Raw genomic sequence first — 25,495 nt, 5'->3', positions numbered from 1 at the left:
CCCGCTCTTGTACTGGAGGAATTAACTCCACAATACATGCGAAGCCGCACCTCTGCTAGTAAAGGGGGGAAGTCGAGTAATCGACATAAGGGAGACGTGGGTGCTGTCCCAGAGAATTTTTTAATTGCCACAAATGATGTTAACTCCATCATAACTTCTCATCCACTGGCAATGAATTTCGTTGTGCCTGGGTGGAATTCTATGGATACGTCGGCTCTTTCTTTTCGTCCCATTTCAAACAACACTGGTGTCACGCCGTTTTTGAACAATAATCCCGCTCCAAACATTCCCGGTGTATTGCAGAACCATATTTTGCCCACAACACTGTCGCAATCGGTGGTTGCCCCCGTCCCGCAGGTCAATTATTATGTTATTGGGGCTCCTCCAAACGGATTTCAGGGCCTTCCACCAAATCAAATAAATAGCAAGGTATTTTCTGCACCCGCAGTCAATGGGGGTGGCAATGGAACTGGGAATGGCGGTCTCGGCAACTCGGGGACTTCTTTTCCATCAAGTTTGTCGGATTTTGTTGCTTCCTATAACGCGGTTCCGCCGCCCCCAAAACTCCCTGAGGGAGTTTCACGCTGTTCTACTTGTCTCTCGCCTATTGGTGCGATGGAGCCTGTTTTTTTGTTTCCCCAAGACAACACGGTGATGTGCATGCGTTGCAGTAATCAGCGAGGTGCTTGCGGGGATGCGGCGCAGGCCACAAGGGGAATGACACCGTTTATTGTGCCCCAGTCGAACTTGGGTGGCTCTTCACATCCGCCTGCAGGAAACCCAGCGATGTTCCTGCACACACTTCCGCCGTACACGTCTCAGTCTCATTCTCAAAATCCATTGATTCCACAGATACCGCAACAACCATTACCGCCTCCGCCGCTGGCGCAACAACAGCAGGGCTACAGCGTAAACAATGGCTGGCAATATGTGTAAAGGCGGGTAAATACAGGAGATTCACTTTTTTTCCCCCTACTTTTTATTTTGTTTTAACTTTTTCATCTTTGGATTCTGTTCCTTCCTTTTTTTTTTGTTTTTGTTTTTTTTTTTGTTTTTGTTTTTGTTTTTCATTCATATCTCTTTTCTTTATGCGCGTCTGTGGCAACATGCAGATCTCCTGTTGTCAGGAATGAATAAGCGGAGAGTGGCGGTTAAGTTCACGATTGGATTAAACATTCTTGGCACCGGGGGCGAAGGGGGTGGAGAGGGAGAGGCAACAGACATGAAAAGCAGGGAGACAAACACATCAATAGTACCAAATTGTTTGAGAGCTCTTTTTTTTTTTTTTTTTTTTTTTTGCTGCTGCTGCTGCTGCTGCTGCGTTGGCCCTCTCCCTGTCTCTCTCACTGTCTCTCTGGCTACTCCCTTCGTTGCCCTCTCACCATTTCTTTGTTGTTTCTTCACTTCCCCCGCGCCGTTTGCTTCCGCCCTCGCCGGGAGGAAAGGCGGGGAAAAATAAAAAGGAAGAAAATTAAGAAAAAAAAAAAAATTTATAAATAAATAAAACAAAACAAAAAAAATAAAATAAAATAAAAGACAAAAAAAAAATAAAAAAGAAAAGAAAAAAAGAATTTTGAAAGACAAAAAAAGAAAAAAAAAATTTGTGTCGACCTCTTTTTATTCCTCTCTTTTTTTGTATCATTTCTTTAGGTTTTCATTTTTTGTGGAAGCGTGGAGTACTTTTTTGAAATGTTATTGTTTCTTTGTTTCTTTCTTCTGTGGTTTCTGCCTCTTTTTTTGTGTGTGTGTTTTGTTTTTTTATAATTCTTTTCGTGATTGACCCGCACCCCTCTTCCATGCTTTGTTGTATGTGTGCATTTCTTTCTCCCACTCTGTCTGTGTCTCTGTGTGCCTACCCGCTACGACTTTTTTTTTGTTTTGTTTTTGTTTGTTTTCTTGTCGTTTTTGTTATTATTTATTTAGTTTGATTTTCCCTTTATTTTTGTTGCTTCATTCCCGTGTTTTGTCATCTCCAACTTTTACGGAGTTTTTTAGCGTCTTTTAACAATTTTCTTTTCCTTTCAATGTGCGTGTGTGTGTGTGTGTGTGTGTTTGCCTTTTTTTTTGCATTTTTTGACGTGTCTGTTTCAGTTGGCGTGTTGAAAGCGAGAGAAGGAGAGCGATGTTTCTTTTTTTTTTTTTTTTTTTTGTTTGTGGAGCGCTGGAAACGAGAACGCATGGAAGTGGCAAGCAAATTGACTCGCAGGCTGAAAAGGGGAAATATATATGTGTATGTGTATGTGTATGTGTGTGGTTGCTCCATGCCTTCTCTCTCCCTCTCTCTGTGTGTATGTGTGTCTGTGCCATTATCTATTTATTCATACATTCATATATTATATATATGTGTGTGACGGCGTGGGAGTGGGAGTGGGGACGGAGAATGAGGGATGCGAAGTTAAGTAGACCAAAGGAATGATACGCAGCGAGATGAGCAAAGAAATTTTTTTTTTTTTATTTCTCTGCACGTTGTAATTGTCTGCATGTACTCGCATGGCAGGAATCCATAGTCAAGCCCGATACCCACGCAATGACACCTTCTATGTCTACACATATATGTCTATAACTATCTATCTTTCTTTATATATATATATATGTATATATATGTGTATACATATAAAATTTACTGCAGTGACGATAATAATAATGACTGTATTTTTTTATTTTATTATTATTATTTATTTATTTTGAATATGGCGATGACAAAAATGGTGGCAACAGCAAGAATTATAAATAAGTAAATATTACATATAATAAATATGATGAACAGCAGGAACAACAGACAAGACAGTGTGCACGTGAATGAAGAGTATATTAAAACATCAAAAAATGGCAACACACACTAAAAGGCACAGACAAAGGAATTATAATAATAATAATAATTATTATTATTATTATTATTATTAATAATGTGGCTACAACAGAATTCCCTGAGGAAACACACACACACACACACACACACGCACACGTATATGTATTACATATGTACTTTACGATATGTATATATGTAGTATTAAAGTAGGGATGGTGTGACGTGTAGGAGCGAAGTGTTACTTTTTGAAGTCTGTTTGTGTAATGGGCTGCTTTATATATTCCTTCTTGCAATTTTCTTTTTTTTATTTGTATGTTTTTTTGTTTTTTTGTTTTTTTTTTGTTTTTTCTCTTTTTGGGGAGGGAGAAGGGAAAGGGGGTGGACGTTAACAGTGAAAGGGTGGAATGCGTCCATTAATTTTATTCTCTTCTGCTTTTTTATTATTATTATTTTTTTTTATTATATTATTTTTTTTCGCTACATTGTGTGTATCGAGTAATCCCAACAGCCAAACGTTACACTTGTGTGTAGTCGCAACCGAGAAGAGGGGAGGATGATGGAATAAACGCACAAAAAAACCCAAACAAAATGTCTGTGAGCGCTGACAAATGTCCCACAAATATGCACACCAAAACAAGCCTATCGTACACGTATATAAATGTTGACTGACATATTTTTTTTTGTTGTTGTTTGTTTTTTGTTTTTTTTTTTTTTTTTCCCCCTTTGAATTGGATGATGTGATTAACATGTTTTTGTTTTTTCGTGCGTAAGCATGTGTGTATGTGTGGAAGAAAACTGGAGAAGAAGACATCCAAGAAAAAAAAGAAAAGAACAAAAAAAGGGACTTTCAGTCCGCCTTTAATCGCCGTTCTTCACAGCACACACGAACACCGGTAGACAGAGGGATTTTTGCACACGTGCAGACTTATAGTGAGGAGGGAGGAGGAGGAGGAGGAGGGGGCGCAGGTTCATTCTGAGCGGGAGAGAAGAGAAGTTGAAGGCACATATATATATATATATATATAGGGAAAGGATAAATAACAGGAAAGGACGAAAGAAAATAATGAATTTAAAAAAAAGAAAGAAAAAAGGAAAAAAAAAGAAGAAAAAAACATTCAAAATGGAATGATATAATAAATGTATTTATATTCATATTTATTTATGCATGGATTACGATTTTTATGACGTTACCCATCTAAAACTAGCAATGCTCGCAATATGCGTGGTGCCGATTTGGAGGAGGGGAAGGAAATGATCCTTTTTTTTTTTTTTTTCCATGTTTGTGTTTTTTGTTTTTCTTTAATTATTATCGGTGTTTTTTAAATATCCTGTCCCATTTTTTGATTAATTTTCACTGTGTTTTCCTTCCTTTTATTTCTGTGTGTCGGCATTGGATATCTGTAAGGCATATAGATGTATTAATTGTGCTTGAATAAATTTTTTTGTGTGTATTCTTCTTTTTTTTTTTTTTGTTCTGTCGTTGTTGTTGTTTGTTTGTTTGTTTGTTTGTTTTGTTTGGATCTTCTTTTGCATGTCTTTTTGATTTTGTGCGAATGCGTGTGTACATTTTTTTGTTTTTGTTTTTGTCTTGTTGAGTTGTTATTGTGGTGGTGATTGTGTGATTGCCGTGGCTTTTCTCTATTTCCCTCTTTGACGCTCTCTGCGGGGTGGTAGCGATGCGACGATGAGGGCGGTCAGGGCATGAGGGAACGAGGGGAATTGGGAAGGGGAAATGGTACTGACTGACGCATGCAGAGCGTGCGGTGCCGCCCATGGGGAGGGGAGAGCAGCGAAGAGCACAGTAACTGCCAATTAAAATGACATTTGGGGAGACGGGTGTGGTTTGCACGAACATACACCACCAACAACAACAACAAATAAGGGAGGAAATCCGTTCAGTGGCATTGTTTTTTTTTTTTTTTTTTTTTATCTTATTTTCGTACGTCATGTGGTTTATATGGTGGCAGTCACCCTCCCTCAACGGTGCTGCCGGGCTCTGGAGGGGGTTAGGGGCGAGGGAAAATGAGAAGAGGAAATGTTAAATATAAGAGGACTGGAAGGATGTGAGGAGCTGCAATCTTGGCTTTAGTTTGGCTAAGAATTGGTGCATTCTTCCTTTTTTTTTTACGAGGTGGAAGATGCCTGTTTTTTTTTTGTTTTTGGTTTTTTTTTTCCGTGAGGATGTGGGGAGAGGGTGTGTGTGTGTGTGTGTGTGTGTGGGCCCAGTGAGAGGGCAAAGGATGATCTTTTTTTTATTATTATTTATGATTGATGAAGATCCCTTTATCGGGCTAAGTGCTTTTCTTTTTTTTTTTTTTTTTTTCTTTCTTTTGGTTTGATATTATTTTTAAAATTTGTGATTTCCGTCTTTTGGCTGGCAGAGGGAGGGAGGGACCGCCCCCCAACAAACAAACAAACAAATGGAATTGACATTTCTTTACTTACGTTTGAGAAGCGTACGTGTGTATATATCGATATATCTATATATATATATCTATCTATATATATCTGTCTCTGGAATACTTGTAGATGTGGGCCTATGACTCTGTAAGCGCGGGGTTCAGTCTCGGGCCGGTTAAGGAAATAAGCGATGAGAGAATTTTAAAACGAGCGGAGAGTATTTGAGTGCATTGCATAGTTGTGTAAAATAGAGGAGAGAGAGGTGTGGATGATCACAGCAGTCAGGGTGTGAGGGTGTGTCTGTGCTTCGTGGATTCTAACGGAATTCCGTGACGCACTTTGTCGTTGCAGCGAAGGCATTCTTCTTATTTTTCACGGACACCTGGACCCTCTTGTAAGGAAATTTTTTCCTCCTTACGTATTCCTTATTTTTACTCTACCTGCGTTGTTCTCACTGTGGGCCTTTTTACGTGTCTGTCTATCAGGCATTCATGTTTGTTTTTTACTTTTTTGAGTTATGCGCGCGATGGAAGGGGGAGGGGGGAGGAGGCCCTTACGTTCTCTTTGTTGTTGTTGTTTTCTTTTTTTTTTTTTTTTTTGCTTTGTTTTTGGACAGGAACATCGTTTATTTTCTATTCATAGTTACAACATATATATATATATATATATATATATGTTTGCATGTATGTATATATGTATATATATGTATACAGGGGCTGCATTATGAATTATATATATATATGCAAGTACGCAGAGCGATATGTATTTACATAACTTCATTATTATTTTTTTGCCGATTTTTTTTGTTTTGTTTTTTGTTTTGTTTTTTGTGCACAGTTGGCACGGAGGATGGAGTAGTCCGAATATGCACATTGGAAGGTGCAAAAGGAGAGCAGAGAGAGAAGACATGAGAATAGAAAAGTAATTAATGATAATAATAATATTAATAATAATAATAACAATAAACGAAAACAAGAGAGTCAGCATAAATAATGGAGGTAGACATGCGCTGTGTTCTTGTACGTATTGCCTACTCTTGCAACTCCATTCAGTATATTATCTCAAATTTAGAGATGCGTCTCCTTTGATCCTTTATTTTGTTTTCATGTTGTTTACATTTATTTTATTTTTTTTTTATTTTTTGCCTTTTCCTGTTTTATCTGTTCCGGCAATTGACATGTTCCTTGTGCTCTGTTTTTGCACATGTTGCCTGTGAAATATACCGCTGGCTTTCTGGGCGTTTGCTGTGCAATTTAACTTTTTTATTTCCCTTCCCTTCTCTTTTTTTTTTTTTTTTTTGTGTGTGTGTGTTATTGGCGTGCGTGCCCTGTGTGGTGCTCCTGCGAGGGGTGGGCAGGGTCTCGTTCTTTTAGAATACACCATTGCGGCGGCGCTAGGTAGTCAAGATTAGGGAGCAAAAAGAGGCAGTGGATTTATTATTATTATTATTATTACTTTTTTTTTTTTTTAAAGGGGGGACACGGGACCAGCTGTGAGGAATGGGTGAGGATGAGCTGCGCAGATGCATGTCTATGGACAGTCTGCGGGAACACTACAGTCAGGCTGCCGCGACGGAAATCAACAAGTACATAAGTGATTTTATGGTGTATTTAGGCAACTTTGGCAATATCAGTTGTTCATTTTCTATGAAAGCCAACCAGAGGCTCTTTGTTCTTCAATGCCCACTTTTCGTCACACCTCCTCGAAATGACAACACTGGAGCCCATGAGGAAAATAAGGAATTCCCTCCCCTATTTGTTGAGGTTTATTTTCCTCCAAGGTTTCCATCTGTTCCACCATGCTGCAGCGTAAACTCCACAAACTACAAATATAGGAATGTCGAAAAGTGGTCCATACGTCAGCCATCGCGGATCGTTACATCCAACGGCTCCGTAAATTTATCAGAGCTTTCCTTATTAAGTGGTGCCACCCCGCCTTACTCGTTGCTGGAGATACTGTTGGCGCTGACAGAACAGTTTGAAATAGAATTTCCTCTTATCCCTGCAAACCAGGTGGCCCAGAACAAGGCGAACACTCAAACTCAGGGCCATCGGCGTCCTTCAACGAACACGTCCAGTGAGCAGCGAAGTGCTCTTGAGCGACGGGCAGCTGAATTATTAATGCTACATCTACTCTCCAAGGCAGAAGGATACCTGGACACCCGTGAGCAATCCCTCAACCAATTTGAACGTCTATATCGATGTGGCGGAGCTATGCGGGAGGCACGGGGACTACTTGAGGAAAAAAAGACTGAGCTGCTTGCATATTCACCGGCAGTCGATAAGGTGGAAGATCTTGTTGGAAGATTAACGCAACTTCCAGACAAATTGGAGGTCCATTCCACATGCATTGAGCCCGTGGATGACCTACAGACGCATGCACTTGAACTTCTTAGCGAGATTCACGCCTTGGATGATGCTCTGGAGCTCCTTGAGAGATCTCTTAAGGCTGGGCAGCTCTCTTGTGAGGAGTATGTGCGGCGCGTGTCGGACATGGGTCGGAAACAGTTTGAGGCGCGGTTTCTTTTTGCACGCGTGGCTGAGGCTGTGAATCGCTCTTTTGCCAAAACAGCTCAACGCTTGCCAAGTATTCCTCCGCGAGTCCACTCGAGACCCGTTGTTGGAGATGAACCCATTAAAGTGCCGACGAAGTTGAACAGTTTGGATTTGTTACTAAAGGAATTCCCGGAGGTGGGCTCAGAGATGGTGAAGGCTGTGCTCAACGTTGTCGACGGAAATCTCTCAGATGCCCGCGTTCAGCTGAGGGCAATGCTATCGTAATGCTTTGAAGGTTCTCTTTTTTTTTTTTTTTTTCTGTGTGTATGGGTCTGTCTCTGTGTGGATATATACATATATACATATGTATATGCTCTTTTCCTCTGTGCTATTTTTTGTTTTTGTTTGGTCTTTTTAAGGATAAAAAGAAATGCAATTTTGACCTGTTTTGTTTCGTATCCTGTTTGCCTGTATTTACATTTTTTCTTTTACTCTTTATTATGCGCGGTCTAACTTCTGTCTTTTTCTTTTTTTTTTTTTTTTTTTTCTGCCTTCACATTTGTTTTTTATTGCCGGATAAGGAGGGAACCTCGCAAAAGGGGCACTGTGGTGGTGGTCGGCCTGTTGTGTCTCTCACCCCGCCGGGGATGAAGGAGGATTCCTCGCCAGACTCCTCAACCGACGCAATTGCGGAGGCACGGCGACTTCCGTTGCCGTTGCCACCATTAGAGGAAAAACCCGATGCGCTTGTTCTTCATCACGAGGCATCAAAGTTGTCAAATGAAATTTATTTTTCAGCGCCCGTAGCCCCGTTGGGGATGGATGAAACAGAAAATACTTCCGTGAGTTTCTCTGGGAAGTTGGGCATCAACATGGCCGAGGCAAACTCGGAGAAGGCAATGCACGACGAGGCCAAACTTTGGGGGGATGACAAACCGTTGAAGTTGCCAGAGATTTCGACAGCAACGGGAAAAAGCGAAGTTGATTCTGACGCCGAATTACCCTCCAGGCACCGCCCCAAGAGTTGGAAGGAGGATGAAGTGACAACACAGGCTGCGTTGGCTTCACAACTCCATAGGGCAACGTTCATTCCGTTGGTAAACACACCCCATCCTTTAGACACACACAGTAAGGCGTGTCAGAGTGGGAGGAATGTTAGGCCTCGACCAGGTGTCTTGGACATGTCGTTGTTGACGATTGATGATCCCCACGAGGAGCCTTTGGGGTCCGAAACGGAGTTTTATTCTGGTGCCACGTGGCTCGCCCTGACAATATTAGGAATGAGTCCACTTCACCCTAATACTTCGATTGTACACCCTTTTGTACGAATCTGGCTTGTGAATGGGGTTACTGGGAGTAATCTTGTCCAAATTGGCGGTGGAGTGGCACCTTTTGTCTTAACGCACCCCATTGATCTTCGCCTTCGTGGCACGCGAGCACCATGGTGGGGAGCTAGGTTTAATTTGCGCGTGCAGTCGAATATTGTTCATGATGTTTCTTCTAACGCGGTGTTGCTTTTAGAGGTTTTGGAAATGGGCACGGAAAACATTTGTGGATTTCCATTACGACGCGATGGCCTCTACCCGATTTGTTGGGGTTTTTTGAGGCTGCATGATGCGCATGGGCGATTGAATACGAGGAACCGGTTACACGTACAGATGTTTCCATTCCCTCAGCGTGCCTCATATCTTACGAAGTTGATGCAGTTGTTCCCTTCATTTTGCTTTCCAAGCTCCTTCTCGTTTTCGGCCGATGCCATACGGACGGTGGCAGCGGATGGATCACCCGCATCGCCCAACTCGTATCATGGTGTGCCGGATAAAACAGAAAATTTTTCCTTTAAAACCAGCACCCCACCGGATATATTTTTTGTGTACCGAGACCCACGCAACCGCAAAGTGCCGTACTCCGCTGGAATGCTTATTTCCTTGGAGGTCAATAAGGATGCCCACCATCCAGGAGAAACAGCCATTTTTCCGTACGAGGAATATTTACTGAATCAAATGTCTGTGCCTAATGAATTTCTACCCAAAAGTATAGTTCATAGTTTGTCGCCTTTCTCCCATCCAATGCGACGAGTGAGGGATGTGTCGCTGAGTTTGGTAAATACGGCTGCTCTTTTAAAATCATACCTTCGTGAGAAAGAAGAGCGTGTTTTGCCACCCATTGACGTTTTGCAGCGGGTGCAACTTCGGGGTAGGGTTTCATGTGTGGCCTTTTCAGGCGGTACCGTTTGGCTAGCAATGGGAGTGACAGCAAGTATGGAACACGTGGTTCAGTTGCGTCATGTGTTGATGCCAGAGATTCCTGTTATTCGTGAGTTTCGCGGCCATGTTGGACACATTCATCATTTAGTTTTTCGCAACGATGACAAACTATTGTTGTCTTGCTCCTCTGATAAAACGGTGAGGGTGTGGCGTTGCGATTTCCTATCTTCCCCCATGGATGCAAGTAGAGACCTCCAGAGTAGTTGTATTTGCACGCTTCCCCATACATTCCCGGTGTATGATGGAATTTTCTACCAGAGTCATATTATTACCTGCGGTTACGATCCACATCTATTTCTCTGGAGATACGATAAAGAGCATCCGTCAAGTTTGGAAGAAATGAGGTTGGATAGTATGTTACTTCGGAGTACTTGCGACAGCCGAGGAAACTTTCTTGGATCCTCTATTTTTATGACGGATTTGGCGTTTTCCCCTGGAGGAGAATCATTTTTGGGGGAACTTTTGTGCAAGACCCCGTGTGAAGAGGAGGCTATTATATACTCCGTTTGCGCCTCACAACTCCATCGTGTTTGGTCTGTGGATGCGTTCGGCAATTTGTTGGTATGGCGTGTCCTGTACGAGGAAGCAAAGGACGGTAAACGTATTTGGAAGATGTCTTTAAGACGTCGGTTTAAATGTCATGGGGCTACACGTGTTGAATCTCATGGGGGTCGTGTATTAGTTAAGTGTGACAAATTACCAGTGGCCTACCTGTTTGATGATTCCAGCCAACAGCTGCTGCACAAAATTTCTTTTCATCAAAGGCCGTATGTTCCTGCAGTAACATTGCTGCCAGACGGAGAGGCTGTTGTGGCGGGGACTAACAACGGCAGACTTTTATGTTGGGAATGCAGCTCTGGGATACTTTGCACGCCAGGAAATGGTTATGGAAAGGCTCAAGTAAACTTTTCGATAGGATCCATTGCGTGGTCGGGCGCCCAACAATTGTGCGTTGTTCTTGGTACGGAGGTTGGCATTGGGCACGTCAGTCATGGCACAGAAACAACTATGACATTGGGCGCCGTCATTGGTACACCGAGAACAATGGAAAGTGTTATTCTCTGCAAGGATAGCTCTGCTTCAGAACTCTTTCGTGCTCGGTTTGCTGGAGAGTTGCCAACTCAACAGAGAAATCGGGCCTTCTCAAGAAGTACTTCAGTCGCTGTTAATTTTGCGACGGATAGGAACACAAGATTTTATACTGTTAGTCGTGCACCCGATAAAAATGTGTCAGGGGATAAGGAAACTCGCATAAGGCAAATCATTTCTATGTGGAGGGGTTTTGTTGGCCAACACAACCATACCAAACAAGAAGCTGTGGGCGAGGCTCAGTCTGACCCCACAGCGGTATACATTATAGAAGATAAGTGAGGCATGTTTTCGTAAATGAGGCATTTTTTTTTTTTGTCTTATTTATCACATATGCAGGCACCATAGAATTTTTATGTTTTCTTTATGTCTGTCTGTTGGGTTTTTCCTTCATATTTGGAGCGCACACATAATGGCTTTTTTTCTTTTTTATTTGTCGCTGCGGCATTGAGGTCTGTCATGCGAAGAGTGTAGCCTTTGGTACAATTCATTTTTGTTACTGTCGTTACTACCTAAAAACAATATTTTTTATTTTTTTTTGTGTGTCTGTGCATTTGTGAGTAAGTTTCACTACACCGTTCAGAATAATGTCTTTGGCTTTTGACGAGTACGGCCGCCCCTTTTTGTTGGTCAAGGAACAGGCGCAGAAGGAGCGTTTGACTGGAGTGGAGGCGCAGAAGTCCAATATCCTTGCTGCTATAAGTGTTTCCAATGTCCTGAAGACGAGTCTAGGACCTCGTGGAATGGACAAGATTCTAGTGACGCAAGACAATGATGTTGTTGTCACTAACGATGGCGCGACGATTGTTGATCTCATGGACATTGACAATGAAATTGGTCAACTCATGGTCGAACTCAGCAAGTCGCAGGACTCTGAAATTGGCGATGGTACGACGGGTGTTGTATGCTTCGCTGGGGCACTCTTGGAGCAGGCCAATGGGCTTCTCGACAAGGGCATTCACAGCTCCCGCATCTCTGAGGGATTTGAGAAGGGCTGTGAGGTGGCATGCAAAAGAATTGAGGAAATTTCAGAGACGGTGCCTGTTAGCCGTGAGGAATACAATTATCTCCTGCAGACCGCACGCTCAACACTGAACTCGAAGGTTGTGAATCGCGAGCGGGACCGTCTTGCAAAGATTTGCGTGGATGCCGTGTTGTCCGTGGCGGACATGGAGCGTCGGGATGTGAATCTTGATTTGATTAAGGTGGAGGGAAAGGTGGGGGGCTGCCTTGAGGACACGTGCTTAGTAAATGGCATTGTGCTGGACAAGGACTTTTCCCACCCCCAGATGCCCAAGCAGTTGAAGAACCCAAAGATTGCCATTTTAACCTGCCCCTTTGAACCACCGAAGCCCAAGACGAAGCACACGGTTCAAATTGCTAATGCGGAACAAATGTCTGAAATCCACGCGCAGGAGCAAGAATACTTCCGGAAGCAAGTTCAACTCTGTAAAGATGCAGGAGCCGAACTTGTCATTTGTCAGTGGGGGTTTGATGATGAGGCAAATTATCTTCTTTTCCGCAACGATCTCCCCGCAGTGCGTTGGGTTGGTGGTGTGGAACTGGAGATGGTTGCCATCGCCACTGGTGGACGTATCATTCCCCGCTTTGAAGATATAAGTGGGTCGAAACTTGGAACTTGTGGCACCGTGCGTGAGGTTGGCTTTGGCACCACGAAGGACCGCATGATATTTATTGAGGACTGCCCGAACAGCAGGGCAGTAACCATTTTGATTCGTGGCGGGAATAAGATGATGGTTGAGGAGGCAAAGCGCTCCCTTCACGATGCGTTGTGCATGGTTCGAAATTTGATTCGCGATAATCGTGTCGTGTACGGTGGGGGTTCGGCGGAAATTGCCGCTTCTTTGGCCGTGCTGAACTACGCCGACAGCATTTCGACTGTCGACCAGTACGCCATCCGGAGATTTGCGGATGCGCTGGAATCTATTCCCATCAACTTGGCTCTCAACAGCGGTCTCGACCCGATTAAAGCCCTTTCACTGGCACGCATCGTGCAGGTAGAAGGAAAGAATCCGTACGCCGGCGTGGACTGCATGGATTGCGGCACAATTGACATGAAGCAGCAGCAGGTGTTTGAAACCCTGCAGGGGAAGTGCTCGCAGCTACGCCTCGCCACACAAGTGGTGAAGATGATTCTGAAGGTTGATGACGTCATTCTCACTCACGTTGAGGAGGAGCAGTAGCGATTGGCGACCGAAAAAAAAAAAAAAAAAAAAAGAGGAAAGATACGGAGCAGGCTTGCGGAACAATACTGATGGAGCGCGTTTTACCCTTTTTCTTTTCTCTCACCTTTTGTTTGGGAGGGGCTCCACGATGAGAGAAGAACTCCCGTGCACGGCCACAGTTACTTTTATTCACCGGGAGCTTTGAGACTGGGCTGCCTTCTCGTGATTGCCTCGCCGGCACAGCTCTGACCTCATCCATAACACCGCAGCGCAGTGGGGGGCGGCGATTAGAAGAAAAGAGAAAAGAAATGACTTTTAATTTTTTTATTAAATTCAGGCGATAGACGAAAAAGGAAAAAAAAAGAAGGGAGGAAATGACATGAAAACTAATTTTAAAAATAAAAAAAGAAAATTGAACGAAAAACGCAGTGGAAAAGAGGACTCGGAGAAAAGAAATTGCACACACAGAAACACACAAACATGCATACACGCGTACAAGAAAAAAAAAAAAAAGAGGTAAAAGACGGCTTGATGGAGAAAAGATTTGACAGCAGACTTTCTCTTAAACCACCTTTTCTGCTTTGATTGCACGAGTACGTGTAGTATGATGATAATAATGATTGGATCTTCTCGTGAATTCCCATATATATATATATATATCTTCTCCCACGATTTTTGATTGCAATGAGGAATGGAACGATGGCTGTAGCGAAATGTCGTTCTCTTATTGCGCGGAGTAGATTTGTTGGCGGCAGAGTTGTCAGATTATTATGGCGTCATTCTTTTTTTTTTTTTTTTTTTTTTTTTTTGATTGCTCTCATCAAAAATATAATGCCTTTCTTCACCCGTTGAAATTAAAAGAAAACAGAGGGGTGTGGCAGAAGCGGGTGCTGCATGTACAGTCGCGCGGGTCACCAGGCATGGACACCACCACCTAATTTTGCCATGGTTGAGGCCGGCGTATACCGCAGCGCCTACCCGACACTTGCCAGTGTGCCCTACCTTAAGCATATTGGTATCAAGACAGTCGTGTTGCTATCTATTGAGCTGCTACCAGCGTCTGTTGCGCGTGCCCTTGCAAGCACAGAAACAACGACACGTGCCACAGGAAACTCTGAGGGTAACCCGACGTTTAAGAGGGAAACAAGCACCACCGATTCCATTTGTGTTGTCTGCACAGCGGATTTGACGGAGTGGATGAATGAATATTCATGGACAAAAGGTGACTTTGCCGAGTCTGACGTCCGTCACGCTCTTAATTTTGCTTTTGAAACCGATTTTCAACCTGTGCTTTTTACGTGCCCTACGGGGGATATTCAAACCAGCGTTGTCATAGGATGCATGCGGCGATATCAGGGATGGACTCTTGCGGCGGTTCTCGCAGAGTGTGAGCTGTTTTTGAATGTATCCACGTGTGTTCGTCCCAGCGTTATGAGTTTTATTGAGCGCTGGGACGTCCATGAACAGCCCCTGCGGGAAGCCGCTATTGCTAGTTGGAAGCGCGAGCTTTTATTACAAGAGTCTCAGCAAGAACACTTCCAGAGGAAGAATTTCAGGGGTCTAATGTATGGTTCGATCGACTCTGGCAACGATGATGTCATAACGAGCAATGGCAACAAAACGGGGGGGAAAGGAGGCCTCGAAAATTACCCCACGCACAACGGTGATAATGTTGCAGAAAGGGGGTCGTCTCACGCGAGAAAGGGCGGGGAGGGTGCCGCAGTTTCCTCCTCCGCATCGGCGGTCACGGTCGCGCTGCCGCCGTGGTACACCGCCGGCTTAGCCCGACGAACCGCATACGCGGAGGAAATTCTGGCAGCCCGAGCGAAGGCCTTGAGTTCAAGTGAGGACCGAATGGCGGAACCCCATGAGCGGTACTTTGGTGTGCGAAATCCACCAGCACTGGATGAGCGTTCGACCTTTACAAAGGAATCCGTCGTGGAGGAAGATGACGATTGAGCCGAGGAAATAAAGGTTTTGCCTCGTATCATATTTATGCGTTTTTGCCCACGCTGCCTTTACCGTCCTTTAAGAAAGCCATTTTTCCTCCGCATCTACGCCTCATTCAAGTTATGTGTGTCCTATTAGCAATATAAGTATGGCTCGTGGTGTATTCTCTTTACATCCCTCTGGTTTTAATGCTTTTTTTGTGTGTGTGTGTGTTTATTTCTCTCTGTGTATGTTTGGTTAATTTTCCTCTTTCCCTTTTGATCTGTCGTACTGCATTTCTTCTCATACGCCGAGGAATCCCCCCGTTTTTTTTTTTTTTTTTTTTTTTTTTTTGCACTTTGGTGCGAATTTTTAGTCTCAGTAGCGAGGGACTTGGCTCGCGGCAAGTCTTTTTTTTTTTTTTTTTTACGTAACGAGGGGCGACAATGCGGACAAGAAGAACACGAGCACCACCGGCGGGGTTTGCCCTTGCGTTACCTCCTCCTGAGATATCTGATGAGATGCAGGTGCAGCATAAGAACGAGCTTTGCATAAATGTGGATGATTCGAATACATCCCCTGTTGTCACGACGAATGGTCCGCTTTTCCCCGCTCGGTTCTTCCATGTCAATAATACGAATCTTTTCGTGCTGATGGATGGAGTTTCGATGTTCACCGAGGGAAAGACGACGACGCAGAAGGAGGAGGTGGCATCACTTCTTCATAGGAAAGAGGCCGAGGGCATAGCAACAACCAAATTAACAAAAAAATCTCCCCATCCTATTCAGACGAGCGCTGTCGACTCGGTTGAAGCGGCCATTCGCGGCATTGAGGGCGAGGGCAACGACGCATGCCCTTCTTGTGCGTCATCTGTTGTACTCTCCGCAGCTGCACGGCCTCCGTTCGCGGTCACACATTCGGCAGTGAGTGCCATTCCAGCGCTCGTCACATCAGAGGCACAGAGGTGTGAGGCGGTGGTGAAACAGCCGGGAATACCGCAGGGATACGCCGCACTTTTTGAAAATCGAGTTGATTTGCCGGCGGATGGTTTAAGGAGAAAATTTTCTTACAAAGACTCTTTTGTGAAGGTCCATGGATTTTTGCCCTGTGGCGCAGTCGCGGAGCTCGAGGAGAAGTCATCGTCGAATACACTATTGCCGTCGGACTCCGCAAAGACTACGCTGGCACCAACGGGGGAATCTTCGCTTTCCCCAACCACCTCCGTTGCGACAGAGACCTTCTCGCCCGGAATTAGTGATATAAAAACGGCGGGTAAAGTTACCCGCAACAGTAAAAAAACACTGAATCGAACATTCTCTGCAGAGGATGTTGGTCGCACGAACAGTTCGTTGGATTTGGATGCGGTGCAAAAACTAGACTTCATTGGCAGGGGCTCACAAGGAACTGTACACCGCGTTATGCTTGACGAAAAACTCTATGCATTGAAGCGTATTGACGTGAAGGAGGTGACAGAGGCTACGAATGCCGTAGAACGACAAGGTAGAAAACGAGGTCTTGTAAAGGAACTTAACATGATTCGCCTTCAGAGGTCTCGGGAGCCTCCAAGGCACTTGATGCAGGTTTTTAATGCTGTTGCTACCCTTGACAACGAGCGTCAACATTTGTATGTGTTGATGGAGCTAATGAGTTTTAGTGTAGAAGATGCTCAGAAGATGCTTTCACGGTTTCCTGTTCATGAAATGATGAAAATGACACAGTCCACTTTTCGAAAACATCTTGCTGGATCAGCTCTGGTTCAAAAACAAACTGAAAAACTGTTAAAACAGCAATCTGCATCATGCATGCATCTGACAGGGCGAAGTTCTTACAACGTTCCAGAGGACTGGGAGTTGAGTATTGATCGTCAGACTCCCGCACCTGAAATTATTTTGTCCATTTTAGCGTCTGACGTATTAAAAGGGCTTCGGGAATTACATGAGGAGTACTCCATTGTCCATTGTGATTTAAAGCCAGCAAATGTACTACTTGATTTTAATAAAAGGTGTTTTAAGATTGCAGACTTTGGGTGTGGGTGTCAGATGGATCCAAATACACAACTGGTGAGAAGAACAGGGGTGGATTTGGGCTCTAAACTGTACAAGGCCCCTGAACGCCTGCAGAATGAATTGGCTTTCGCCGAAATAGAAGATGAAATGTTGTTAGTTGAATTCACCCCCGCTGCCGATGTATGGTCTCTGGGCATCATGCTATTGGAGCTAAGCAACGGTGTGAACCCATGCTCGTCCTTCAAGTCTGATTATTGGAACTATGTGAATAACTTGAAACTGTCCCGAATGGTGAAGCCTCTCGCATGGTCTTCCGCATTTTATGACTTCATTGTGCGTTGCCTCGTAAGGGATCCATCGCAGCGTTGGACGGTGAACATGTTGTTGCAGCACCCTTTCATTCTTCGGTACAGTGGGGTACCCCGTGAAAAACTGAATTCATTTATGGAACGTCTAAAGAACGAATCGGAAACATTCCAACGTCGCCAGCAGCGCGAGCTTCTAGAGAAGCAGATCTTACTGAGCACCGGCAAAAAGGCTCATGACAGGTACCAAAAGCAGAGTTGGACACGCTGGAAGTCGTTTACCGGTTTTCTTAGTGTCGCCCCGCAGTTTCACGACACTGAGAAATTTCCACTTTTGAGTTAACTTCTTCTTCCCTTTTTCCCTTTCCAGAATGAAGGCGAAACCAACGCAAAGTAGAAAAAAAAAAAAAAAAGAAGGGAGTAATCTTAACCTCCTTTTTTTTTGCTGCCGTTTTTTTTTTTCTTTTTTTTTGCTATCATATTTCCCTTTCTACATATTTGTTATTACGGTTACTGTTTCCTTGCAAGCTGGTAATGGCTGTGGATCAGGTGTGTCTTGGCTTCTGAGTGAATGACTTTCTGGGCACTCTTTTTGTTAAATAATTTTTTTTTTTTTTTTTTTTCGGCGTTTATTTAATCCTTTACACAAATCGATTTTTTTTTCTTTTTCTGTGGTTTTTTGTTGCTGTTTCTGCCCACCCTCTTTTTTTGACGCCAGAAGAAACATTCTGGCCAACGTGTTTTTTTTTTTTTTTTTTTTTCTGTGGGCCACTGATCTACCCTTTTTTCTTTGTTTATTTATTTTTCTCTCCTTCCCCTCTCCGACGTGCATGCACAGAGACACAGTGGAATTAAATTTTTCTGGTGGTGGTGGTGGTGGTGGTGGTGGTGGGGGAGGGTACTGACGTGGACTTTCGCGGTGGGTGGTGGAGCAGACATTTAGGCGGTGAACAACAACAACAACGAGAACAGAAAAGGAGTTGCGGTGGGATAAGAAACTTTTGAGAATGTCTGCGTCCCATTCAAATGGCCCGGTGATGGTCATTGGTACGAGTTCCCGACGACGAGCTGACATTTTGGTGGAACACTTTACTGGTGCGTATAAGGAATTCATCACAATTTCACCGGAAATTGACGAGAAGGAGTGGCGTTCTACTGACCCCTTTGATCTGACGAAAGTTATCGCACGTGCCAAGTTGCAGGCCGTTTTGGAAAAGTTAAAGGACATGCATCCTGCACCAAAGCACGGTGTGGTGGTAACCTTTGATCAGGTGGTGGTAAAGGATGGTGAAATTCGTGAAAAGCCCACGTCTGTGGAGGAAGCCAAAAAGTTTATTGCTTCGTACTCGAACAGTAGTGTGCGGACGGTTGCTGCCTACGTTGTTTACATAATTGACAGTGGAAAGATAAAAGTGGGAGAGAAGGAAACAGTTACATATTTTTCCGCCTATAATGACGATGTCATAAATCGTGTCCTTGCGAGAGGCGTGTGCATGAACACGGCCGGTGCATTCGTTGTGGAAGACGAAGACATCAGCTGTCACGTCGTACGCAATTTGGGGACGCTTGAGGCTGTACAGGGAGTGGATCCTGCCGCGCTTGAATTGCTAATAAAGCAGGATTAGACCGCCTTTTTTAAATTATCAACTGTTATTATTATTATTATTATTATATATATATATATTTTTTTTATTTCCTATTTTTGTTTTTGTTTTTGATGTTCCTTGCAGAGTTTTCCTGTTGTTTATTTGATTTATTTGTGTATTTTTTGGTTTTTCTTTTTTTTTTTTTTTTGTTTCTTACGGCAACGCTGCTGAGGACGAAGAAGAATACATACGTCTATATGCGTGACACGGGAAAAGATGGAAAGCCTTTTGCGTCGACTTCAGACTGTGGCCGATGTGAACGACGATGACATTGATTCATTGGGCGTACTGGAGGAGGAGGAGGAGGAGTTGCACAACATGCCAACGGACAGGGGTGAACTTCAGCGCCGTCTTCGACACGCCTTGTCTCGCGTCCGGAGAGCCTCGGAGAGGTGGGAAGCACTTCAAAGTGAAAGCTGCAAAATTGAGTTTGAGCTGGCCGCTTTGCGACAGCGGTTCATAACGTCACGGAAAACTTGGCTTCTGGTGCATCAATTTGACCGGAAAACAATTGAGGTACTTTTAAAGGAGCGGTTTAACGCAGAGAGCAAAGGCCAATCCGTGACGTTAGACGGCAATGGGAATAGGCGTAACGTCAAACATGGGACCGACAGCCTCAGTCATGATATAACGTACCTGAGCTCCCTACAGGAACAGACCGCAACGCTGAAGGAACTTCTTTGCAAGTACGCGGAGGAGCGAGATAAGTATAAGCTAGAGGCACAGAAGCTGCGGGCTTCACAAGGCACTCAAGGCACATTGAGTGAAGGTGGGCCAATTGCCGCTTTGGGCAAGAACTCGGAGAATTCCCCGTTCAAAGAGGATTCTACTCTGCAGGATTACGTGGAGCAGCTTGAGGTGGAGTTGCGTCGCCAATCGGAGGCGATGTCCGAAATGGAGCTGCAGCGTCGTGTCCATGGGGTTGCATGGGAGGACACAAGGGGTGAGAGGGAAGCGCAGCTTCAGCCGACACGAAAGATGGAACGAGAGCTTGTGGCCTCGCAAAAAGGAGAGGATGCAGGTAACGGCGGCGCGTTGTCGAGCTTTTTAGATTCTACCGAGTTTGTAAAGATCAATACGATGGAATCGTCGTGTGAATCGACCGCGCCGGTCGCAATGAAGAGAAGGGATGGAGACGTGAAAGTTAATTTAAGTTTGGATCCAACATCCAACGCTGTCGAAGAACTCCTCAAGCGGCTGGAGGAGTCCCGGGCCGAGAGTAATGCACGTGAGGAAGCATTGAATGCGCTGTATGAGGATGTACATTTTCTTCGCGAGCGCAATACCCAATTGGAGCAACAGCTTGCAGACGTGGACGCGCAGTTGGAACAGTTGCGGCTAGATATGATGATGACGCAAGATGAGTGCCGCTTGGAAAAGGGTCGTAACAGAGAGTTGATGGAACAACTGGAGTGTATGCAGCAGCAGCTACAAAGACAGGGAAGAGAGCTGGTGAGCGCCAATGAAGAGAAGAGGAGACTGCGCTTGCAAGCAAGTTTTCCCTCATCTTGTGGTGAAGTGCATCGTGCCTTTTTGAATATGAACTCATTGCCGAACGTTACGGCCCACGGTTCCGCGGAAAGTGTGAGTGGTTGCGGTAGAGGCAATGTGCGTAATGGGAAGCAAATTGTTGATGGTGTTGTTCCGTCAATGCACCACGACGTTGGAAGGACTCCGTGGGGCGGCGTCAAGTCTGGCGGCTGGTTGGATCAAAACCGCACATTTCGAGGTTTCATGTTTTTGATTGGACGGCGGCGGCGTCTAATCATAGGCCTTTTTGTGTCCTTATTTATAGCCATGGCGCTGATCATGCAAGCAAGACTTGGGGCGCCGGTTCCCGATGTTGTTTTGTCGCAACTGCAGTCTGATCTTCGTGCATGTCAAACACAACTGAGGCTGAGAGATATGACGAAATGAGGGAGCATTGAAGAAGGCAAAAGAGTATCTTGTGCGATACATGGTGTGAGTGAGTGAGTGTGAACGATATCCGCCTTTTCCTAGCCGTATTTTCTGCTTGATTACGGTAGCCTTTGCTGACGTTTTTTTTTTTTTTTTTTCTTTAATATGTGTGTTTGTGTCTATGCCTCTGTAGGTGGCAGGGCTCGCCAGTGAGGGTGAATTTTTCCTCCAGTTTAATAAATAAATAAAATATTGTGCTTTGTGTGGCGTATTTTTCTGCACACTAGCATAAAAATATTATAGAAAATATCGGATACTTCGTGCAGAAGCAAGAACGGGCCGCAGTTACCATTGGTATTGTTGCTAGAGTTATTTTTGCCATCGCTTTCGAGCAGGGTGTGGGAGGGAAAGGGGATAAGAGAAAGTTCAATTGGGTAGCGAAAATGGTGTTGGTGCTTGTCGTCGGCGACCTTCACATCCCACAGCGTGCTGCAGCCATACCGGAGGAATTTACACAAATGTTCTCCCCAGGACGTATCAACATCGTGCTGATAACGGGCAATGTCGGTTGTCGCGAGATGTATGACTACTTTCGAACCGTCGCTCCAGAGGTGTATTGTGCCAAGGGGGAGTTTGACCAATGGAGCCACACCCAATTGAAGGAAATACACGTGATCACGGTGGAGGATTTAAAGATTGGCCTCGTCCATGGACACCAGGTGGTGCCTTGTGGTGACAGGGATTCATTGGCTATTTTGCAGCGCAAGTTGGATGTGGATGTTCTCGTTTCAGGTGCCACGCATCACTGCAAAACTTTTGAGTTTGACGGTCATCTCTTTATTAACCCCGGCTCTATTACAGGGGCATTTACTCCCGCACATTTAGATGTGACTCCCACCTTTGTGCTACTGGATATCAAAGAGAAAACAGTGACTTCCTTCTCCTATGTGTACACACGGAGGGAAGGTGCTGCCGGTGGTGAGAACTTCACAATTAAGAGGAAAGTGTGGACGAAGGAGTAGAGGGGAGTTGTGTACAGTGCTGTGCTGAACGTGGGTGGGCGGTGAAGAGGGTGGGGACACGGGAGGTGGTGCCACGTTACGTGTTCTCTTTTTGTGTTTGCCCTTCTATCGGACTCTCTCTCTTTTTTTTTTTATTATTATTTTCTCCGTGTCTCTTGTACAGTGGATACCGCAGTCTGCCTTGAAGGCCGGGCCACCACCATCTGTAGGAAAAGGGAGTAGGCGTACAAGCGGCGGAGTTGTAGGCACACGCAGAACAAAAAAGCAAAAGGGAAGTCCGTGTCTCGGAATTTATTATTATTATTATTATTATTATTATATTATTATTTTGTCGTCACTTTGCTGCCACCCAGAGAGACAATGACGGACGTGTCGTACAGCTACTCACGTCCCCGCAGGGAGTTTGGGCGCATGCCGGAGTTTCACGCCAATGAGGGTGAGATTCTCAGCGACATCCCACCGAACCGTACGGTGAAGAATTATTACACAAAACTCGACCCCTGCGAGACGGAGATTCAAAACGTGCCGTCGTTGTCCGAGTCAAGTACCAACACGGAACGCATTAAATTACGCCATCGCGCGCAGTCCCACGTTGAGGGTGGATGGCCGCATGTTGTCGACCCCACGGAATTTGAAGAAAAGATGAAATACTGCAAAAAGGTTGAACGCGAGGAGAGTTACTTGTCATCATGTCGTCGCCTTGTCCAGCAGTGTACCGACAAGTACATCAAGCAGAACAACGCAATCGATATTTACGGTTCCTACTTTGCGGAGGGTGCGCCCCCGGAAGATGAGTCGTTGGGACCCGCATCTGCAAAGATTGTCTCCGTCTTTAAAGACCCCAACACGGAGAAGCGAACGGCCGCAGCGATTTCATGGCAAAACGACGGACGGAAATTTGCCGTGGCGTACTGTCGACTGCGTTTCCAAAGCAGCACCCCGACGATGAATACAAACTCTTACGTGTGGGATGTTATGAATCCTAACACACCAGTTGAGACGCTGGTGACCCCTTCACCATTGTGCAGCATTGAACATTACTTGAAGGATCCACATATCATCGCTGGAGGAAGTTGGAATGGCGTTGTACAGTACTGGGATACACGTCAGCCCACACGGCCTGCCGCCCGTTCTCTTATTGAAGAGAGTCATAAGGATCCTGTATGGTCGGTCAAATGGCTACAGAGTAAATCCGGTGAATTGCTTTCTGTATCTACAGACGGCGAGGTGTATGTATGGGACTGCCGTCTCCCTGACAAGCCAGTTGAGTTGCACAAGCTCCCAGAGGACTCTCTAACACTTCTGCCAAAAAGCAACGAGGGGGGATCGAAGGGGATATTGGGCGGACTTTGTTTGGACTACGATCCACAAGTTGGTGGTCCTTCAAAGTACATGATTGGAACGGAACAGGGTACTATTCTCTCCTGTAATCGTAAGGGTAAGACACAGGCAGAAAAGATTGGGCCTAATACGTTTAATGCACATCATGGTCCAGTTTACTCCGTGCAACGCCATCCTTATTTTTCAAAGTATTTCCTCTCTGTGGGTGACTGGACTGCACGGATGTGGTTTGAGGACTTCAAATTCACGCCATTGTTTAGCACCTTCTATCACACTTCATATATTACGAGCGGTGCCTGGCATCCTGTGCGCCCCGGTGTGTTTTTCACCACTCGCATGGACGGTTATCTGGACATCTGGGACTTGATGCTGCGTCAGTCTACCCCGGCCTTGAGCGTTCAAGTCTCTGATTATGCCTTGCACACCGCCAAACCAACAGTGGAGGGAAAACACATTGCCGCCGGTGGCATTGATGGTAACGTTACACTCATGGAGCTGTCACCCTCGCTGCACACTATCATGGCGGACGAAAAGGCTGCTATCGGTCAAATGCTTGAAAACCAAAGCATTCGTGACAAGAATTTAGATCGCGCTGTGAAGGAAAAGCGTGCGGTGGCGAAGCAACGCCAACGCCGTAGCACACACGTACAGGCTGTCACAAAAGAAATGGAAGACCTGGATGAACAACTGGAAAAGATTGAGCAGGAGTACAGCGCTTCTATAAACGAAGAAAGGGATCGGGATTTACGCCTGCAAGAAGAGTTGGAGGTTCAGCGGCGCAAGCTACTAGAAGAAGTTGGAGATGGAATTGATGTTGATGATGAGAAATAGGGCGGACCAACGCTCTTCCTCTGCCCTCTCTCCCCAGATATGTAAAATGTTGCCAACGGCTACCACAACACGCTTTGCCCTTTCACTTGTCTTTACTCATTTTTTTCACGAGGAGAACGCTCCTTTCCTTCTTTTTTATCTCCAAGTAAGAGAAGGAAACCAGATGGAGGAGGGAAGAGTATGGCGTTGCTGTCCTCTGGGGATCAAAATACAAGAGCAAAAACAAGAAAAAGAAATACGTGAAGAACGAAGGAGAAAAGAAGAAAGTAAAGGGGAAGAAATACTCAGGGAGGAAGCCGCGGGGCACAGCTGTATATACCTATTTTTCTATTAATTCTCATAGAGGGGGAGAGAGAGAGTGTGTGTGAGTGTGTGTGTGTGTGGGAGGGGGGAAGAGATGGTGGATGAAGAAAGAGTCCCATTGCGACATCTTGTGTGAAGTTGAAAGGTATTGTGGTCGTTCTTTCCTTTCACTATCTTTTTGTATTTCATCTATTAACTCCTCTAAAGCCCCTCACAATGTAAATGTCGCTCTAATGTGAACTCCTTTTTTTTTTTTTTCTTTTTTTTTCTTCCTGTTTTTTTGGGGTTTTGTCGTTCTTGTTGCCGTTTTTTGGCTGTTTTTCGTCAATTCTTCTTTTTTTTTTTTTTTTTTTTTTTTTCACGTTTCAGTACTGTCTGCGAGAGAAGCGGTTGGAGACACAGTAACGGTAGGAGCGGCAGCAGTAGCAGACGAAAACAGGTAAAACTCACACACAGACACGTACATTTTTATACGAGAGAAGGATGCCTCCAAAGAGAAGCCCTCCCAATCTGAATCACTTCATGGAGAAGCGGGTGGTGGTGAAGCTTCAAGGCGGTCGTTCCATCTCCGGTGAGTTGCGTGGCGTTGATAATTTTCTGGGTGTTGTTCTCTTTGACGCCACGGATGAAAGACCTTCCTTCAACAATGAAGAAAATATGGAGAAGGTGGCTCTGGGCACAACAGTTATCCGTGGAACCGCCATTGTAGAAATTGTAGGGTTGGAGGCATAATGAACGAGGTGTATTGCCTGTTAATAAATGAATGAGAGAACGTGACAAGCACACAAACAGCAACAAAAAACAACAAAGAAGATGTGTGCGATATCGAGGGAAAAGGGAAGCACAAATACTCATTCACTTCGAGAGGCTGTGGCGAGACACAAAGAGCCGTCATGGGAATGATGCGAATCACGATAGACTCTCTCTCTCTCTCTATATATATATATATATATTATATTGGGTAACA

At 44.8% G+C, this 25,495-nt stretch overlaps 11 protein-coding genes across 11 annotated transcripts, besides 64 other annotated features; all 11 read left to right on the top strand.

Annotated features, from left to right (window-relative positions):
* Positions 1–6,487: a sequence feature (heterozygous, Esmeraldo-like haplotype).
* On the top strand, positions 37–936 carry Tc00.1047053511725.300 (hypothetical protein, conserved; the record flags this gene model as incomplete). The annotated part of the gene is made up of 1 exon (XM_813645.1): positions 37–936. The coding sequence occupies one exon, from the start codon at positions 37–39 to the stop codon at positions 934–936; it is 900 nt and encodes a 299-aa protein (XP_818738.1).
* Positions 1,023–1,068: a microsatellite.
* Positions 1,275–1,297: a microsatellite.
* Positions 1,298–1,321: a microsatellite.
* Positions 1,452–1,600: a sequence feature (T-rich).
* Positions 1,691–1,758: a sequence feature (A-rich).
* Positions 1,867–1,947: a sequence feature (A-rich).
* Positions 2,026–2,052: a microsatellite.
* Positions 2,126–2,153: a microsatellite.
* Positions 2,222–2,253: a microsatellite.
* Positions 2,579–2,616: a microsatellite.
* Positions 2,651–2,686: a sequence feature (AT_rich).
* Positions 2,723–2,758: a sequence feature (AT_rich).
* Positions 2,879–2,903: a microsatellite.
* Positions 2,936–2,965: a microsatellite.
* Positions 3,103–3,165: a sequence feature (A-rich).
* Positions 3,223–3,282: a sequence feature (A-rich).
* Positions 3,483–3,526: a microsatellite.
* Positions 3,742–3,770: a microsatellite.
* Positions 3,814–3,834: a microsatellite.
* Positions 3,881–3,921: a microsatellite.
* Positions 3,938–3,972: a sequence feature (AT_rich).
* Positions 4,068–4,110: a sequence feature (A-rich).
* Positions 4,296–4,327: a microsatellite.
* Positions 4,328–4,399: a microsatellite.
* Positions 4,717–4,747: a microsatellite.
* Positions 5,004–5,028: a microsatellite.
* Positions 5,109–5,141: a microsatellite.
* Positions 5,275–5,317: a microsatellite.
* Positions 5,786–5,819: a microsatellite.
* Positions 5,857–5,951: a microsatellite.
* Positions 6,136–6,174: a microsatellite.
* Positions 6,301–6,367: a sequence feature (A-rich).
* Positions 6,468–6,508: a sequence feature (A-rich).
* Positions 6,488–11,988: a sequence feature (areas merged during assembly that could not be assigned to a particular haplotype. This can correspond to areas where the two haplotypes were merged or to regions with more than two copies in the genome that were merged during assembly.).
* Positions 6,643–6,663: a microsatellite.
* On the top strand, positions 6,709–7,989 carry Tc00.1047053511725.280 (hypothetical protein, conserved; the record flags this gene model as incomplete). Its single annotated transcript, XM_813644.1, has 1 exon — positions 6,709–7,989. The coding sequence occupies one exon, from the start codon at positions 6,709–6,711 to the stop codon at positions 7,987–7,989; it is 1,281 nt and encodes a 426-aa protein (XP_818737.1).
* Positions 8,226–8,251: a microsatellite.
* Positions 8,352–11,342, top strand: Tc00.1047053511725.270 (hypothetical protein, conserved; the record flags this gene model as incomplete). The annotated part of the gene is made up of 1 exon (XM_813643.1): positions 8,352–11,342. One exon carries the CDS (start codon positions 8,352–8,354, stop codon positions 11,340–11,342), a length of 2,991 nt encoding a protein of 996 aa, XP_818736.1.
* On the top strand, positions 11,648–13,264 carry Tc00.1047053511725.250 (chaperonin containing T-complex protein, putative; the record flags this gene model as incomplete). Its single annotated transcript, XM_813642.1, has 1 exon — positions 11,648–13,264. One exon carries the CDS (start codon positions 11,648–11,650, stop codon positions 13,262–13,264), a length of 1,617 nt encoding a protein of 538 aa, XP_818735.1.
* Positions 11,989–12,064: a sequence feature (areas merged during assembly that could not be assigned to a particular haplotype. This can correspond to areas where the two haplotypes were merged or to regions with more than two copies in the genome that were merged during assembly.).
* Positions 12,065–13,316: a sequence feature (areas merged during assembly that could not be assigned to a particular haplotype. This can correspond to areas where the two haplotypes were merged or to regions with more than two copies in the genome that were merged during assembly.).
* Positions 13,278–13,298: a microsatellite.
* Positions 13,317–13,537: a sequence feature (areas merged during assembly that could not be assigned to a particular haplotype. This can correspond to areas where the two haplotypes were merged or to regions with more than two copies in the genome that were merged during assembly.).
* Positions 13,538–17,363: a sequence feature (areas merged during assembly that could not be assigned to a particular haplotype. This can correspond to areas where the two haplotypes were merged or to regions with more than two copies in the genome that were merged during assembly.).
* Positions 13,560–13,580: a sequence feature (AT_rich).
* Positions 14,026–14,055: a microsatellite.
* Positions 14,141–15,205, top strand: Tc00.1047053511725.240 (hypothetical protein, conserved; the record flags this gene model as incomplete). Its single annotated transcript, XM_813641.1, has 1 exon — positions 14,141–15,205. One exon carries the CDS (start codon positions 14,141–14,143, stop codon positions 15,203–15,205), a length of 1,065 nt encoding a protein of 354 aa, XP_818734.1.
* Positions 15,502–15,529: a microsatellite.
* Tc00.1047053511725.230 (protein kinase, putative) lies at positions 15,622–17,829 on the top strand (the record flags this gene model as incomplete). The annotated part of the gene is made up of 1 exon (XM_813640.1): positions 15,622–17,829. The coding sequence occupies one exon, from the start codon at positions 15,622–15,624 to the stop codon at positions 17,827–17,829; it is 2,208 nt and encodes a 735-aa protein (XP_818733.1).
* Positions 17,364–18,022: a sequence feature (areas merged during assembly that could not be assigned to a particular haplotype. This can correspond to areas where the two haplotypes were merged or to regions with more than two copies in the genome that were merged during assembly.).
* Positions 18,023–19,605: a sequence feature (areas merged during assembly that could not be assigned to a particular haplotype. This can correspond to areas where the two haplotypes were merged or to regions with more than two copies in the genome that were merged during assembly.).
* Positions 18,090–18,109: a microsatellite.
* Positions 18,227–18,247: a microsatellite.
* Positions 18,349–18,378: a microsatellite.
* On the top strand, positions 18,494–19,111 carry Tc00.1047053511725.210 (hypothetical protein, conserved; the record flags this gene model as incomplete). Its single annotated transcript, XM_813639.1, has 1 exon — positions 18,494–19,111. One exon carries the CDS (start codon positions 18,494–18,496, stop codon positions 19,109–19,111), a length of 618 nt encoding a protein of 205 aa, XP_818732.1.
* Positions 19,137–19,158: a microsatellite.
* Positions 19,159–19,181: a sequence feature (AT_rich).
* Positions 19,251–19,287: a microsatellite.
* On the top strand, positions 19,349–21,049 carry Tc00.1047053511725.200 (hypothetical protein, conserved; the record flags this gene model as incomplete). Its single annotated transcript, XM_813638.1, has 1 exon — positions 19,349–21,049. The coding sequence occupies one exon, from the start codon at positions 19,349–19,351 to the stop codon at positions 21,047–21,049; it is 1,701 nt and encodes a 566-aa protein (XP_818731.1).
* Positions 19,606–19,740: a sequence feature (areas merged during assembly that could not be assigned to a particular haplotype. This can correspond to areas where the two haplotypes were merged or to regions with more than two copies in the genome that were merged during assembly.).
* Positions 19,741–22,186: a sequence feature (areas merged during assembly that could not be assigned to a particular haplotype. This can correspond to areas where the two haplotypes were merged or to regions with more than two copies in the genome that were merged during assembly.).
* Positions 21,264–21,285: a sequence feature (AT_rich).
* Tc00.1047053511725.190 (vacuolar sorting protein, putative) lies at positions 21,475–22,053 on the top strand (the record flags this gene model as incomplete). Its single annotated transcript, XM_813637.1, has 1 exon — positions 21,475–22,053. The coding sequence occupies one exon, from the start codon at positions 21,475–21,477 to the stop codon at positions 22,051–22,053; it is 579 nt and encodes a 192-aa protein (XP_818730.1).
* Positions 22,176–22,197: a sequence feature (AT_rich).
* Positions 22,187–22,819: a sequence feature (areas merged during assembly that could not be assigned to a particular haplotype. This can correspond to areas where the two haplotypes were merged or to regions with more than two copies in the genome that were merged during assembly.).
* Positions 22,345–22,381: a microsatellite.
* Tc00.1047053511725.180 (dynein, putative) lies at positions 22,414–24,225 on the top strand (the record flags this gene model as incomplete). Its single annotated transcript, XM_813636.1, has 1 exon — positions 22,414–24,225. One exon carries the CDS (start codon positions 22,414–22,416, stop codon positions 24,223–24,225), a length of 1,812 nt encoding a protein of 603 aa, XP_818729.1.
* Positions 22,820–25,495: part of a sequence feature (areas merged during assembly that could not be assigned to a particular haplotype. This can correspond to areas where the two haplotypes were merged or to regions with more than two copies in the genome that were merged during assembly.) that runs on past the window's edge.
* Positions 24,438–24,505: a sequence feature (CT-rich).
* Positions 24,584–24,608: a microsatellite.
* Positions 24,773–24,887: a sequence feature (A-rich).
* On the top strand, positions 25,012–25,260 carry Tc00.1047053511725.174 (small nuclear ribonucleoprotein Sm-G, putative; the record flags this gene model as incomplete). Its single annotated transcript, XM_813647.1, has 1 exon — positions 25,012–25,260. The coding sequence occupies one exon, from the start codon at positions 25,012–25,014 to the stop codon at positions 25,258–25,260; it is 249 nt and encodes an 82-aa protein (XP_818740.1).
* Positions 25,463–25,487: a sequence feature (AT_rich).

This window comes from Trypanosoma cruzi, genomic scaffold (genome assembly GCF_000209065.1).
Source record: "Trypanosoma cruzi strain CL Brener 1047053517159 genomic scaffold, whole genome shotgun sequence".
Lineage (NCBI taxonomy): Eukaryota > Euglenozoa > Kinetoplastea > Trypanosomatida > Trypanosomatidae > Trypanosoma > Trypanosoma cruzi.
This window is presented reverse-complemented; position numbering and strand designations above follow the sequence as displayed.